The 14,635-nt window shown below is 50.7% G+C and overlaps 1 protein-coding gene across 3 annotated transcripts in view; it reads right to left on the bottom strand.

Annotated features, from left to right (window-relative positions):
- Atp7b (ATPase copper transporting beta) overlaps nt 1–14,635 on the bottom strand; it is a 71,368-nt gene continuing 56,733 nt past the window's right edge. For 2 of the 3 annotated variants that reach the window (XM_017599991.3, XM_039094191.2), the window contains 9 exons: nt 12,700–12,894; nt 11,254–11,436; nt 10,008–10,161; nt 6,402–6,545; nt 4,781–4,923; nt 4,016–4,219; nt 3,819–3,936; nt 2,018–2,120; nt 2–1,417 (listed from right to left, as the gene is read on the bottom strand). In XM_017599991.3, the coding sequence (XP_017455480.1) occupies nt 1,144–1,417; nt 2,018–2,120; nt 3,819–3,936; nt 4,016–4,219; nt 4,781–4,923; nt 6,402–6,545; nt 10,008–10,161; nt 11,254–11,436; nt 12,700–12,894 (1,518 nt within the window). In that variant the 3' untranslated portion in view covers nt 2–1,143. Of the gene's footprint in view, nt 1,418–2,017; nt 2,121–3,818; nt 3,937–4,015; nt 4,220–4,780; nt 4,924–6,401; nt 6,546–10,007; nt 10,162–11,253; nt 11,437–12,699; nt 12,895–14,635 lie in introns of all 3 variants that reach the window. The other variant, NM_012511.2, reaches the window with a different exon arrangement.

Here is a 14,635-nt window from a genome sequence, read left to right as displayed (position 1 = left end):
GGAGGGTTTTGTTGGTTTTTTAATGTCACAAATGAGAGTAATCCATTTCTGTCCGTCTGTTCCGGGTGGCTCAGCCGCTCAGTTAAGCTGGCCCATCCCTGCCCTCTGACATGATCCCTGCCCTCGGATGCCACCTGGTCACAGATAGTTATAGATGACAAAAGCACTTTCACTGGGGAGCTGTGGACGTCCCTTGTTTAGATGGCCCCTCAGCAGCAGAGAGCTCTCTATTGAGAACTTGGCTCTCTTCCGGTTGGGACAACTCCCTTCAGGCACACACACCAGGCATTTGTGACATACTGCACTGGACCCTACTAAGTCACATGGGGGTTCCCTTGGACAGTGTTTCACTCACTACAGGTTATAGCAGGGAAAATGGACTCTGGTCAGGTTCTGAGGCGTCTCTCCAGTTGTTTGAGAGTGGCATGTGTGAGTCTGTAGGTGTGGCTCTAAGCAGGATGGCATTCTCTCCTCAGAGTAAAGAGGGAGGCCAGGCAGCTCTGGGGTTGGGCTGCAAACCAGGGGGCCACCTTTAGGCAGGCAGATATGAAGGAGCCAAAGCATTGGACCCAAGACACAAACTCTACCCTCAGAACAGAGGGCAGGCAGTGCCAGTACCAAGGATGCCAACTAAAGCAGGCAGAGAACAACAGACGCGTCTGAAGTCGTCTTAGGCTTACACAGCCCATGGGTGCTGCCTGACTCCAGCCTTTGTGGGAGCTCTTAGTATAGGGAAGCTCAGGATGGAGCTCTCCAGGGGGCTCAGCTAGGCCTGCGGTCCTGATGGGCCTATTTCTCATTTCATAGGTAGTAGATACAAACACAGTAGGCAGGCCTCTGAGGAGTGCTGGCTTCCTCTCCTGCACTAAAATCCAAGCAGGGTGTGACCTTGCCCTCATGGAAAACCAGGGAGAGCAGTGTCCTTTGCCCGGCCTAGCAGCTTCTGACAGAGCAATCCCACCCAGCCTCTGCAGATGCACCACACACTGCTGGCGAGGCTAGCAGGATGCTTGCCCCTCACGTAAGCTTCGCCCATCGCTGTGCTTCAGCTCGTTGAGGCTGCACTGGCTCGACCACAGTGAGCGGGAGCAGGCCCGTCTGGAAGGAGCACCTCGGCCTGCCCAGGGCTGCTGCTGGGAACACTCAGATGCACTGCTCTTCATCCCTGTCACTCAGGAGCAGGGACCATTTGTCTCCACCATCCTCTGCCATACCGCCATGCCGAGACAATCTGTCTGACGTCAGGGAAGACAGAGAGACTTGGCTCACGTAGCTGACCTGGTCCCAGGGTGTGGCCCTGGGAGAATCCCGCCGCCGGTCATCCATGCCAACGTGCACGCTGACTTGGGATGCACTCAGAGGCTTCATGCGTCCATGGGCCTGTGCCTCATATCTCTCTAGGTCGGGCTTTCTGTAGCTGAAAGGCAAGAAGCCGGGAATACTTGAATCTTATAAGGCCCTTTTTCTCTGGTGAAGTCTCTATTTTTCAGTAGCAAAGTTTCATGGATTTTTTAAGAAAAAGGGTATTGAATTCCCATGGTTCAAGTTCACATAACCCAGAAACTTTCTTGCAAACCCTGACCCCCACCAGTAGGCTACTGTTCACTTTTGTTAAATGCATGTGTGAGAAAAATAAATCAATGTTTTCCTGTTTTGGCAGTGTTAAGGACTAAACCCAGGGTCGGGCACATGCTACAGGGGTGTTCCACTGGTGAGCTCTGTCCCTAGTCCGAGGATATCTTTGCTAAGGAGAAAAACTGGAAATACACAGGGATCGTGTACTTACCTGTGTGCATATAAAGAGTTCCAAAAAAGGCCCAGCCTCTTACAGCTGTGGGCACTCACTTGTCCAGGGTATTGAAAAATCATACAAAACCCGCTCAGGTCCTTTTGCTGCTCCCAGATAAATAATGGGGAACAGGAAGCAGGAGACCTGCTGCTGTGCCCCCACCCGCTGTGACCATGTATGGTGGAGCCTGCAGACTCCTCCAGCAGGCGCTCCAGGCCTAGGACTTACCACTTGAGCTGAAGAGAGGAGAGCACCACGGACACAGAGGAGGCGGCCATGGCCGCTGAGCCCATCCATGGCTGCAGCACGATGCCAATGGGCATGAAGACACCTGCCGAAAAAAGGTATCGCCTGACAGCCGGGGAATATTGAGAGTCCTTCTCGAGACCCTAGGAGGCACTAGGTCCACCGGCTTTCAAGGAGAGACCAAGCAAGCAGCAGGTGAGCGAAGGGAAGACGGGTCTGTCTTGCTTACTCTTGCTTACAACTATGTACGGGTAGCACCACCCAATGCAGGGGCTGGGAACCTCGGAGGATAAACACTGGATGGTCGCCGTCCTTCTCCACGAAGGTAACAACCTCGTCTCTAGGCAGGGCTGGAAGCCAGGTTCCCCCACAACCAGGAGAGAGTGAAGCTCCTGGGCTGCTCTGGGGTCAGAGAGACACTTATCTAATGTCTTTCAGTTCTTTGCGAGTTCTTCCACTGTTCTCCACCCCCTTTCCTCCAACCCCTTCTACCCCTAACACTAATACTAGGTAAGAGAGAGGAAAGGATAGTGGGGAAAGGAAGGAGATCCCTGAATAAAGTCTGGAGTTGGAAAGGAGACATTGTCGTTAGACTGCTTCCTGCTGACTAGGGGCGTTGAGTTCCTGGGGGCAAGATTGATCTTCGCTGTGAGAATAGAATAACATCATCTTCTTCGCTCACAAGTACTTAACAAACTGCGACCAGCCAACAGCCCCACCCGGCCTCTCAAGGCTCTAGCATTTATAAACCCTCTTAAAAGTTCCCGCGGTTCCAAAGGTCATGCAGTCGCACATAACTATTGCAGCTAGAGAATCACACCCCTGCTAGAGCACGAGGCAGATCATCATCAGCTGCTGGGGGCCTCTGAAGCAGCCCCACATCCCACACCTGGGATTGAAAGGAAAACATATTCTTACAATATTTCTGTGCTTCAGAGAAATCAAAATTCCAGAATTGCTACCACATGTGACTTGTAGACGCAGGAGGCTGCGGCAGACTGGATAATCTCTATGGTGGAAGTCGCCAATAACCACTTGGACACAACAGGGAAGCTGAGGCGGGAAAGCTGTGGCTTTAGGTCAGGGGCTAACAGGACGGCTTAGTGGGTGGAAGAACTTACTGGCAAGCCTAATGACCTGAGTTTGTTCCTCAGGGTCCATCCACATAACGGTATGAGAGAACTGATTCTGGCAGGAAGTCCTGTGACCTCCAGGCCCATGTGTGCATGTATGTATGTATGTGCATACATACACATGAAACATAACAATAGTGATAGAGATAGTGAGAGTGAGAGTGATATTAAACCCCTTTGGGTCCTTTCACCCTACATAGCCTTGCAGAAATGTTAGGAATGTTTTCTTGCCTGGTTTCTTTCTTTCTTTTTGGTGGGAGGAGAGGAACAGCAACTCCAGCAGAATGCCTTTCCTCTCCAGGTTGTTTGTGGGAATCAAACTAGAGTCTGGGCAGGGTTCATTTTTAATAGCCGCTGTGTCTGATATAGCAAGTACCTTAAAACACCTCGGTGGTACCTATTCTTCAGATCTTACGTCTCAATAACAGAGAGGAGGAACACCCTTAGTGGATAGGGCCACCTTAAATGAATGGCCAGGCCTCCTGGTCAGCTGTCTATAGAGGACCAGTGTGGATGAGGCTGTGGGGCCCTCCCGGGATTTTCCTTACAGTGTCTGGCTGGCCAGGCTGAGATGTGGGTGAGTCATTAGTTCACCAGGGACTCAGTGGAGACCAAAGGTGACCTAACAGTCGAGAGCGGCCCCTACCTACCTGCAGCAATGGGTATCCCAACCATGTTATAAATCAACGCCAGCACCAGATTGACCCGGATCCTCCGGACGGTCCTCTTGGAGAGATGAATGCTGGCCACCACGTCCAGTAAGTCATTCTGTAGGAGAGGAGCACGCTTGAGCATGGACCCATGCCAACCCCAGCCCCTCCTGAGACCTTCACACAGCTGAGCTCACTCTTATAAGGACCACGTCGGCTGCTTCGATGGCGACATCTGTCCCAGTCCCAATAGCAATGCCCACGTCAGCCTGGGCCAAGGCTGGGGAGTCGTTCACCCCGTCTCCCACCATGGCGACTTTTTTCCCTTTGTTCTGAAGCTCCTGGACCTTGGCCACCTTGTGAGAAGGCAGTACCTCAGCAAAGACTTTGTTGATGCCAACCTGAAAGGAAAGAGATCGATGCTTAATGTAGGTGTGAGTTTAAAAAAAGCAGAGATCCACAGCAGCAGTCAGGTCTCCACAGAGCTGCCCATGCTTGGCTGGTTTGGTAGGGTGTGGAAGGGTGGAAGAACAGGGTTCAGGAATTCACGCTAGCGCCATGGCCTATGGGGACAGGAAGCTAACCAGTGACACTGTCCTCATGCCCCAAGCTCAGAACTGAGTGGGTCAAGGTCAAGCCACTCCTCTCAGTCCCTAAGCAGCTGAACCAGAAAAGCTCTCCTGTAATGCAGTGCTTAAGTGATGGTCTGGTTTGTTGTCATCGTCATCATCCGTTTATTTTGGTTTGATTTTGAGACAAGGTCTCTGTGTAGCTGTGGCTGCCTGGAACTTGCTATATAGACCAGGCTAGCCTCGAACTCAGAGGTTCCCCCTGCCTCCGCCTCTGAGTGCTGGAACTGAAAGTGTACTTTAACACCAGATGTTTAGATTACCCTTTTTCCCCCCATCTGTGAGTTTGTCTGCAAATTTTTAAGGACAAAGAATGTCTGACCGCCGCCATACCTGAGTGGCAATGGCTCTGGCTGTCTTCCGGTTGTCCCCTGTGATCAGAGCCACATCCACGCCCATGCTTTTCAGGGTGTAGATAGCCAGGGCAGCCTCTGGTTTAACAGCATCTGCAATGGCGATCATCCCGCACAGCACACCTAAAACAAAGCACCAGCAGTCAGCATCATCGGGCCAGGCAGCATCGCGCAAGCAAGATGGCTCTCGGCCTACGTCAGCTTCTTCCACAGGGCACGACACTCGGAGTAAGTGACATATGTCTGGGTTCTGTTGACTTGGTTTTGGTTTTGTTTTTCAGTCGTGGAAAGGATATGGGAGTGTACACAGGGACCTGAACAGGTAGGAGCAGGGAGACCCTTGTACCCTCCAAAGCCCTGCAGATTTTTTTATAGTGTCCACTGGACAGACACCTAACCTAGGAAAGCTGTCCTTCCCTTTTGTCATTTCCTACAGGAAGTATGGGTATAGCTTTTTCCTGCATTTAGACAGAGAAGGAGGGGAGTTTTGAGCTAAGGTGTGATACCGTAAGAGGAATGCAGCAGAGCACAGATCCTCTGCGTACCCTGATTCTGTGACAAGGAGTTGCAGACCACGGGTTATAAGGGTTAGGGGTAGGGAAGGAGGCAGGAAGGCCTATTTGGGTGGAGCGTTCAGAATACAGTGTTGTAAACTACTTTTTACTCAAGTCCAGCTTAACTTCTAAAATCAGACACGAAAGTGAACATAGCAAAGGTTTCAGTCTCTCAGGCAGACGGGCCCCGTGTGCTCTGAGCACTGAGACACTCAGAGTCCTTAGGAACCGAGCCAGACAGTGGGAAGCCGCAGGGGCCTCCTTACTTTAGGGCTTCTGCAGTGAGGCCTCTGGGGCCGTGGATTCCTGTTTTGTCTGTAGTAATGAGAGAGAAGGATGGTGTGGGTTGCCACCTTAGACAGAAGCAGAGAGCAGCTGAGGCTTCTGGGAGCCGAGCTGGTGAGGGATCGAGATGGAGATAGTAACAAAGGAAAGGCTTCAACACTTAAGGAACTCCAAGAGTCAGGTAAACAATCTTTTCCAGGGAGGAGACACCAACTAGCTACCTAGTGCCAGTGATCAGCCCTGAAAACACACATACAGGTGACATTTACAGACTGAGCTGGCTGTATTTACATATTTATAAACACATACATACATACATACATACATACATACATACATACATATATGCATAATAACAATGAAAAACAGAGGCCATAAATTTGACAGAGAGGTAAATTGGAGAGTTTGGAGGGAGGAAAGGGTGGGGGAAGATGATATAATTAATTATATTGTAATCTCAAAAACAAAGGAAATCATTTAAAAAGAAGGAAGGGCCTCAAGAGAAGGGATCAAGGGAAAAGACACCAAAACAAGCTGGTAAAATGTCTCAAATGAACAGAGTCACAAAGTCTTCAGAATAAGAAGAAAAATAATGACAAGCAAGAGGAAGGAGGAGAGGAGTGAAGGACCAGAAAGAAGGGGGAGGGGAAGGGTAGGAAGGGGAGGGAGGGGAGGGGAGGGAAGGGAGGAGAGAGGAGACAGCCGAGTAGGCCTCCTTATGCGCCAGGGACTGTGAATCGTGGCCAATCACACAGGGATTACCATCAATGGCCACCAGGATGGCCGTCTGTCCTTTCATTTCATGATCTGTCATGGCGTCACTGATGTCACTGGAGATGGTTAAACCATTGCGCCTCATCCATTCCCGGTTTCCAATCAGCACAGAGAAAGTCTGGGGACCTGTACCTGTTCAGACGAGAACACTTAGTCCAGCTTCACAGTGAACTGAAACCCTGAGACATCTGACTGTCCTGGAAACTATAACTTTTTGTGACACTCTCCTTAAAGGACCAGAAAGATAGACAGTATGGAGAACACCATGAATTGAGTGGAGTGTTTCATGCATTCTACATGTGTGAAATGCTGTAATATATAAAACATCGTGTCATGTCCTTAGATGACATTAGTGATAGGTGCTGATTTTTTTTAAAGACTTGATTAATTTATGTGAAGAAGTGTTTTGCCCACATACTGAATGTGCACCATGTCATGCCTGATGTTCACAGAGGCTAGAAGCTGTGAGATCCCCTGAAACTAGAGTTACGGATGGTTGTGAGCCACCGTGTGAGTACTGGGAATAGAACCTGGGTCCTCTGCTAGCGAAGCAAGTTCTCTTAACAGCTGAACCATCTCTCCACCCCAATTCTTTTTTTATAGGGAACAGAGGCTGGCCTTTTAGATCGGACCAAAGAATGTGTTCACTAGATTATTTTCAGGGAGGTTTAGATGACCCAAACAAATCAGGTAAATCTGATTCTGATACATGTACACACAATTTTTTGAGACAGTCTTATATTGAGGAGACGAGGAGATACACGCAAACACATAAATCTTATACATATCCAACAGAATCACATTCCTGCTCCATGTCGTGATATCCTCATAGAAACTTGGGGCCCCTACTTCTGGTCTTTGAAAGACAAGTGTGTGCAGACAGAAATGAGTCTCAGGGCTCTCTGCACAAAGGCCACACTGTGGGTCCTACACATTTCATTTTGTCTGACTCTAGCCACACATGTAGCGGAGGATGGGCCTTGTCAAGCGTCAATGGGAGGAGAGGCCCTTGGTCCTGGGAAGGCTCAATGCCCCAGTGCAGGGGAATGTCAGGGTGGGGAGGCAGGAGGGAGGAGGTGGGTGAGTGAGGGAGCACCCTCATAGAAGCGTGGAGGGGAGGAGGATTTCTGAAGGGAAAACTGGGAAAGGGGATAACATTTGAAATGTAAATTTAAAAAATTCAATAAAAGAAGAAAAAAAGATTTCTTTTTGTCAATACTTGCAAATGTCTGCCAACTTTTTTTTCCTTTTTTTTTTCATCTTTATGAACTGAGTATTTCTTATTTACATTTCAATTGTTATTCCCCTTCCCGGTTTCCAGGCCAACATCTCCCTAACCCTTCCACCTCCCCTTCTCTATCAGTGTTCCCCTCCCCATCCTCCCCCCATTACCACCCTCCCCCCAACAATCCCATTCACTGGGGGTTCAGTCTTGGCAGGACCAAGGGTCTGCCCTTCCACTGGTGCTCTTACTAGGCTATTCATTGTTACCTATGAGGTTGGAGCCAGGGTCAGTCCATGTATAGTCTTTAGGTAGTGGCTTAGTCCCTGGAAGCTCTGGTTGGTTGGCATTGTTGTTCATATGGGATCTTGAGCCCCTTCAAGCTCTTTCAGTCCTTTCTAAGATTCCTTCAACCGGGGTCCCGTGGTTTAATGATGGCATTTGCCTATGTATTTGTTGTATTCTGGGTGTGTCTCTCAGGAGAGATCTACACCCAGTTCCTGTCAGCCTGCATTTCTTTGCTTCATCCATCTTATCTAGTTTGGTGTTTGTATACGTATGGGCCACATGTGGGGCAGGCTCTGAATGGGTGTTCCTTCTGCCTCTGTTCTAAACTTTGCCTCCCTATTCCCTCCCAAGGGTATTCTTGTTCCCCTTTTAAAGAAGGAGTGAAGCATTCACATTTTGGTCATCCTTCTTGAGTTTTATGTATTCTGATCTGTCAACTTTTAATACTACCTATAATCCACCGGTACCTGCAGAGATATTTTTCCTGTAATTTCTGTTTCTACAAGCATGCCTGTGACAGAAATTCCTTTGGTGGGCATGAAGTTCAAAAACCATCTATTACCTGACTTACAAGAGCGCTGAAAGAGAGAGAGAGAGAGAGAGAGAGAGAGAGAGAGAGAGAGAGAGAGAGAGAGAGTGTGTGTGTACATGTACATGTGTACCCACATACTTGATTCTTGCTGACGGGAATATTCCATAACAATGTAGTCCAGGTTGGCCTTACACACCTGGTACTCCTGACCCTCATCTCGCAAGTGTTGGGACTGCAGTCATGCAGTACACCCAGCCTCTATGAAATGCTCTAAAATGCAGGTTGCTTTTCAACTGCCACCTTCTAATAGCACGAGACCCTGATGAGACACCACCCAGCTTTTGAATACTCTAATGTCACCTTGGGACTCTAAGCTATTAAAAGGCAGCACATACCATCTAATAACATCTAAATTAACATTTAGCATTTGGGGCATTCTAAAGACTACCAATTTAATGTGATGGCTGGGAAATGTCCTCGGATTGGAGGAAGGCCGGCTAGGGAGATGGCTCAGTGGTTACGAGTGCTTGCTAGGGTTCTGTGCCCACACTCACGTGAGAGCCTGACGGCCTGACACACCTGCAACCCCAGCACTAGGGGAGAGAAGAGAGACAGGAAGAACCCTGGAGCTTGCTGGCCTGCTGGCCTAGCCTAAACTAGTGAGTTCCGGGTTCAGCAAGAGACCCTGCAAGGAGGAGGCTGATGGAGTAGGGTCCTAACCTCCTCCCCTGGCCTCTGTGCACACACACGAGCATGCCCCCCACCACCACACATGCATGAGCACACTTCTGTGTACACCATATATCCCTAAGAATGAAAACAGGAAGGAAGTTAGGAAGGCAGGCAGGCAGGCAGGCAGACAAGGCAGACTGCAGTCCCAGCACTGGGGAGTTGGGACAGGAGAATCCCAGGGGTTCGAGAGCAAGGGACCTGAAACTGCCGCTGGGCAGATCTTTTCTCAGTGTTGGCAGGCTGTTTCCTGGTTCCCTTGCTTTCCATAGGCTCTAAGAACACTGCACATCACAATGGAAAGCACCAGATGGGAAAGAAACAGGAAGGAAAAGAAAAACAGAAAAGCAGGTGCTGCCTGTTACCCTGTAGTCGTGGGAAGGAAAAGTCATGCGGGGTAAGAAAGGTAAGACTCCAGGGAAGGAGTAACTATGGATCTAAGTCCTATGCCAGCCACTTTGGCCTTCCATAAGCATCAGAGTCTTGAGACATCAGGCCAGCAACAGCGGTGCACACCTACAGACTCAGCCAGCTGGAAGGCTGAGGTGGGAGGGTCGCTTGAGTCTGAGTTGGAAACTAACAAGCAGAACCCATCACAAAAGCAAGCCAAACAGAATGCATAAAAGTGTTAGACGTATCCAAACATGTGAAGGGAAATGGCAGGTGTTCCTGGGGTAGGCAAGGCACGGGGTGCCTGGAAAGGACTCCCATCTCCACAGCAGGGGAGATCCCACAGGTGGGTTTGGTATGGTCTGGCTTGCCTCTGCTTTCACCCAAGAGAAGGTCCGGCCACCAAGAGATCCAGGGGGATAGTGAGGAATACCTTCTCCTATGGGAGGGTTGCCAACCCCAATCGGGTGAGCGGTTGGACCTCTGTGAGCCAGGATACTTTCCACGTTGCTAACTTTGCAGCTAATTCCACACCCTGGCACTGCCTGGAAGTCCGTGCTGTACCCCAGGGTCTCCGTCCCGAGTTCCTGTGGAAGCAAAGGAGCGAGAGAAAGAGAGGGTGAGGGCAGTGGGAGGAGCCAGGGAAGGAGGGGGAAGTGAGGGCATGAGCTGGGCAAGCTCTACCACCAGGGTCAGTGTTGGTCGTCAACCTGAACCAGGCTAAGAGCTGGGCAAGCCTTCTACCACCAGGGTCAGTGTTGGTCGTCAACCTGAACCAGGCTAAGAGCTGGGCAAGCCTTCTACCACCAGGGTCAGTGTTGGTCATCAACCTGAACCAGGCTAAGAGCTGGGCAAGCCTTCTACCACCAGGGTCAGTGTTGGTCATCAACCTGAACCAGGCTAGACAGCTAAATCCTCCCCAGGTGGACACCTCATGACCAGGCAGGCTGCAGATCCAAGAGGAGAGTCGGGTCACCTCAGACCACTCAGATATGGCCACGTCGGGAGTGATAACATCAGAACCACGGGCTAGGTAAGTGGTGAACAGCAAAGCTACTTTGAAGCTGCCAGACAGATCCTTCACCGTGTGTGATACCCAGGGAAGGGGTCAGGAGTGGTAGGAGGCACTGGAGCAGCAGGCGAGCTTTAGGCCTTCCTCCTGACCCCTGTGAGGGACAAGCCAGGATGGAGTTTCCCAAACATCCCCTCGCCAGTGTTTCCTGAGGTACGACAATAAGTTCTCGTTCAGGCCATTTAGACACTGTCGGTATAGTCCCCCCATCCACTCCACTGTCCCCATGTTCAATTTAAAACAAGACCTGTTCTAGGACAAAGGGGGTACAGTGATTCTCTAACCCCCAACCCCAAATCGGGGCTTTTCAGCTCATCGGTGCTATCTCCTCCCAGGTAATCCCAGTGAATGCCGTGTTCCCTCACCCTAGCCATATAAAGAAGCTGTTCACGTACCCGTCTCCCCCGCCTCAGACTTGGGTTCTCAGAAGGCAGTGGGAGCACATCTCACTCATTTTGCCCAGCCTGGTGTTATCCATTCGTCTGACTAATCACTCTAATAGTGCCACTGCAAGCCCCGCCTACAGCAAGCTAAACAGGCAAATAGGTCAGAAGCCAGGGCCAACGAGAGAGAGGCCCGTGTGACGCCAAGGCCAAGGTCAGCATACCTCTTTGCAGTATTTAGTGACGGCCACGCCTAAGGGGTGCTCACTGCTGGCCTCTGCGGTGCCCACCACAGCCAGAACCTTCCTGAGGGATAGGGTAGCCACGTCCACAAGCAGCAGAAACCGCATGACTCTGGGGACCCCGTGGGTAATGGTGCCCGTTTTGTCAAACATAACGGTCTTTATCTGCAAGAACAACTTCACGTCAGGTCTTAACATGAAGGCGGCTCTCGCGGTCCCTGTCTCCGAAGGCAGAGCTTCTCCCAGCTTGCCCTGGGCAGGGAACTGTTTCTAACTTCCTAACCCTCAGCCTGACTCTTTGCAGGCAACAATTACTACTACCAAGAAGCCGTTACCCATCTGCCAGGCGATGGCTTCACTGTCTTATCTTTGACCAAGCAGAGGGCAGGTTTCTCTGTTCAGACCATGGTTCATAAGCAACAGAACCACTGCTTGGATTCCAAAGCTCAGTGCTGGCCTCTGCCCTCAACACCGCTAACAATGCTCTCCCTGCAAAGCTTCCTGCCTCCTATCCTCCAGCCTTGCTGTGCAGCTGGTCTGACATTGCCAGCTTGGAACTGAGTGGCTCAAAGGCGCACCCTACTCCATCGTGTGATCTTCCTAAGCTCTTAGAACTGGCCCCTCCCTCAACTCTCTGTCTCTGATTTTCCTCTAGTCGCTCATTAGTTTATTCAAACCAGATGCCTCCAGGGACTTTCAGGCTGAATGCCAGGGTCACACTGGTGAAGAAAAGTGCTGTGGACACGGGGAAGCTCGTGGTCAACAGATGCATGGTCACCACACATCCTTTTCCCCACCTACCATTTCCCTGCAGCAATACCTCCACTACGCCTTATCTGGCTAGCTCTTGCTCAGGTTCCCAGGCCGCCAGCACTACCAAAGGCCCAGGTTCAGTGTTCTCATGGAGCTGTACTCTAATACTCAGTATGTGGGGTACCTGTCCTTCCCACTATGCTCTGCACCTTCCCTTGGGAGCCAGGGGCAGGGCCTAGTGCCAGAACCTGGTGCAGGGCTCACCTGCATACGTGTGAGGCAACTGGTAAAGAAACGAATACGGTATAGACTGGTGTGCATCGCCACGCTGCTAACCCAAGCTCGTGAGATGTCAACTTGGTTAACGGCTGCAGGCCTCTGGGCGGGTTACCTAACCTTCTGCTGTAGTCCCTACATCTATAAACAGGAATGAATCACATCTACCACATGAGGTGGAGTCAATGAATATCCATGAAGCAGTGAATTGCACACCCGTTAGCTGCTGCTGCTGCTTTTGCTGATACTCCCAGGCAGCCCTGGCTTCCTGCCTCCGTCATCCACACCTGCTCTCAGGCTTCCCTCTTAAACACTGAAGAGAGACCGTTTTGTAAGGACTCTGTAGAAACTGCTACCGCAGTTCCCATGGAGAACAGCCAGGACCTGACAGGGGCTCACCTTGTGTGCCATCTCCAGAGGCTTCCCTCCCTTGATTAGGACGCCGTTCTGGGCAGCCACCCCAGTGCCCACCATAACTGCTGTGGGTGTGGCCAGCCCGAGGGAGCAGGGGCAGGCGATGCACAGGACGGTGATGGACGTCTGGAAGGCAAAGCGGATGATCACCTCTGTCTGTGAGATATGCTTGCTAGGGCTCTGCGGAGAAACATCAGATGGAGAGTTCAGGGGGGAACCTCACCCCAGTGGGGCAGTGGGAACTGAGGACGCAGTGAACCCAGGTTAGGGAACGTGACTGGGTGCTGTGCAGCCTCAGTATTAGACAGGTCACTTCCCTGCCCACTTCCTACTTCCCTAACCTCTTCCCACGGCTTCCCTCAAAGAGGCAACGTGGAACAGGAACAGAGTCACGTCAGACCCTGATCGGGTACAAACTAGAACCACAATGGCCACACCCCAGCTCTCCTGCTGACTTCATCCCTCATTGCCTCAGTCTCCCGGGTGCATGAGCCTGATAAGGTATTTCCCAAAGTGCTTTGTGCTTACAAAGGAGCAACGGGTGCACAAACACGGATGGCCACACAGAACAGCAGTGGCACGGCATCATGTTGGATTGTCATTACGTTTGGCTTTGTTATTACTGAAGCCTAACTAGCTCATGGCAGGATCTGCGTTCAGATGACACAGGGATGACTACTGCTGCTTTCTGTTTTGTAACAGCACCACCTGGATACAACCAAAGCTCGGTGAAGCTGTAGGGTTCACCTACAATGGAGTCTGAGGAGTCAGCAGGAGGATGCTGTACCTACAGCCTATATCCACTGACATGGACAGTGTACATGCAGTGACGCAGAAAGGGATCCGTGACGCGCCAGGACTTAAGGGGCAGCGTAAGGAAATCCCGGCTGTAAGCGTATCCTGGCTATCAAATTCTCTGCCTCACATACTAGCCTCGGATTGCTGCAGAGGGCTCCCTTGTGGTTCCCAAGTAGTTTTCATTACCAGAACAAACACAATGGAGGTCTGCTACGGGGAAATTACTACTCGCTGTTTGGGGTGGTCATTCATCTTGCCGGGTTTTCGTCCTGCAGGGGTGGATGCACTAAAAGCCGCTACACTCCCTGATCACAATGAAGAGTGTGTTTCCCAAATGGAAAACACAACGCACAACTTCTTTACATCCTCGATCCTTTCCTTTCGAAAGGCCCGGCTCTCAAATAAGGCACACTGCAAAAGCCATTTGACTTTCTTTAGAGTGCTGTATTGGAGTAAGAGGGTATACTACTCAACAAATACACGATTCTAAGAGATTGGAGTGGGTCGTTTTGTTTTGTTTTGACAGTCATTTAATTAAAATGGCATTTGGCCCTTTAGGGGCTCTGGTGGACTTCTGGAAATTAACAGGAGCCCTCCCTACAAGTGACAATCTTGCCGGGGTGATGACGGTTCCTGGAAGGAACACGCAGCACCTCCGTTGGCAGCTCACACTGGTTTTGCAAATAGAAGCAGGAGGATCAGAGTAAGAGGGCAAAGCGGGGAACCGCAGAGCACTGCATACTCCCAACCTCTCCAAAACCAGAACCTTGACCGTCGGGCTGGGCTCGGCTGCCGGCTGCCCTAGGGACGGTGCACACAGCTTGCTCTTTACAGCGCCACTCTTTAGTACTTCTTGGATGCCACAAAGTACTTAACTCAGACTTTTCCAACTTAAAAATACAAAGACTGAGGGAGAAAGTGACATCCTAGTAATCGGCACACACCGCATCTGACAGACCGTCGTCTGCTGGCAGAAACTGTTTTCACAGACGAGACAGGCTCCATCTCTGGTTCTTGACGCCATGACTGTAAGCTAACACAGGCACTGGTGTGAGGTAAGATGAAAACCACTCCACTCACTGGGACGTTGATGGCACAGACGGCTCATTTGCTGTTTGGTCCT

Source organism: Rattus norvegicus, chromosome 16 (genome assembly GCF_036323735.1).
Source record: "Rattus norvegicus strain BN/NHsdMcwi chromosome 16, GRCr8, whole genome shotgun sequence".
Taxonomy (NCBI): Eukaryota; Metazoa; Chordata; class Mammalia; order Rodentia; family Muridae; genus Rattus; species Rattus norvegicus.
This window is presented reverse-complemented; position numbering and strand designations above follow the sequence as displayed.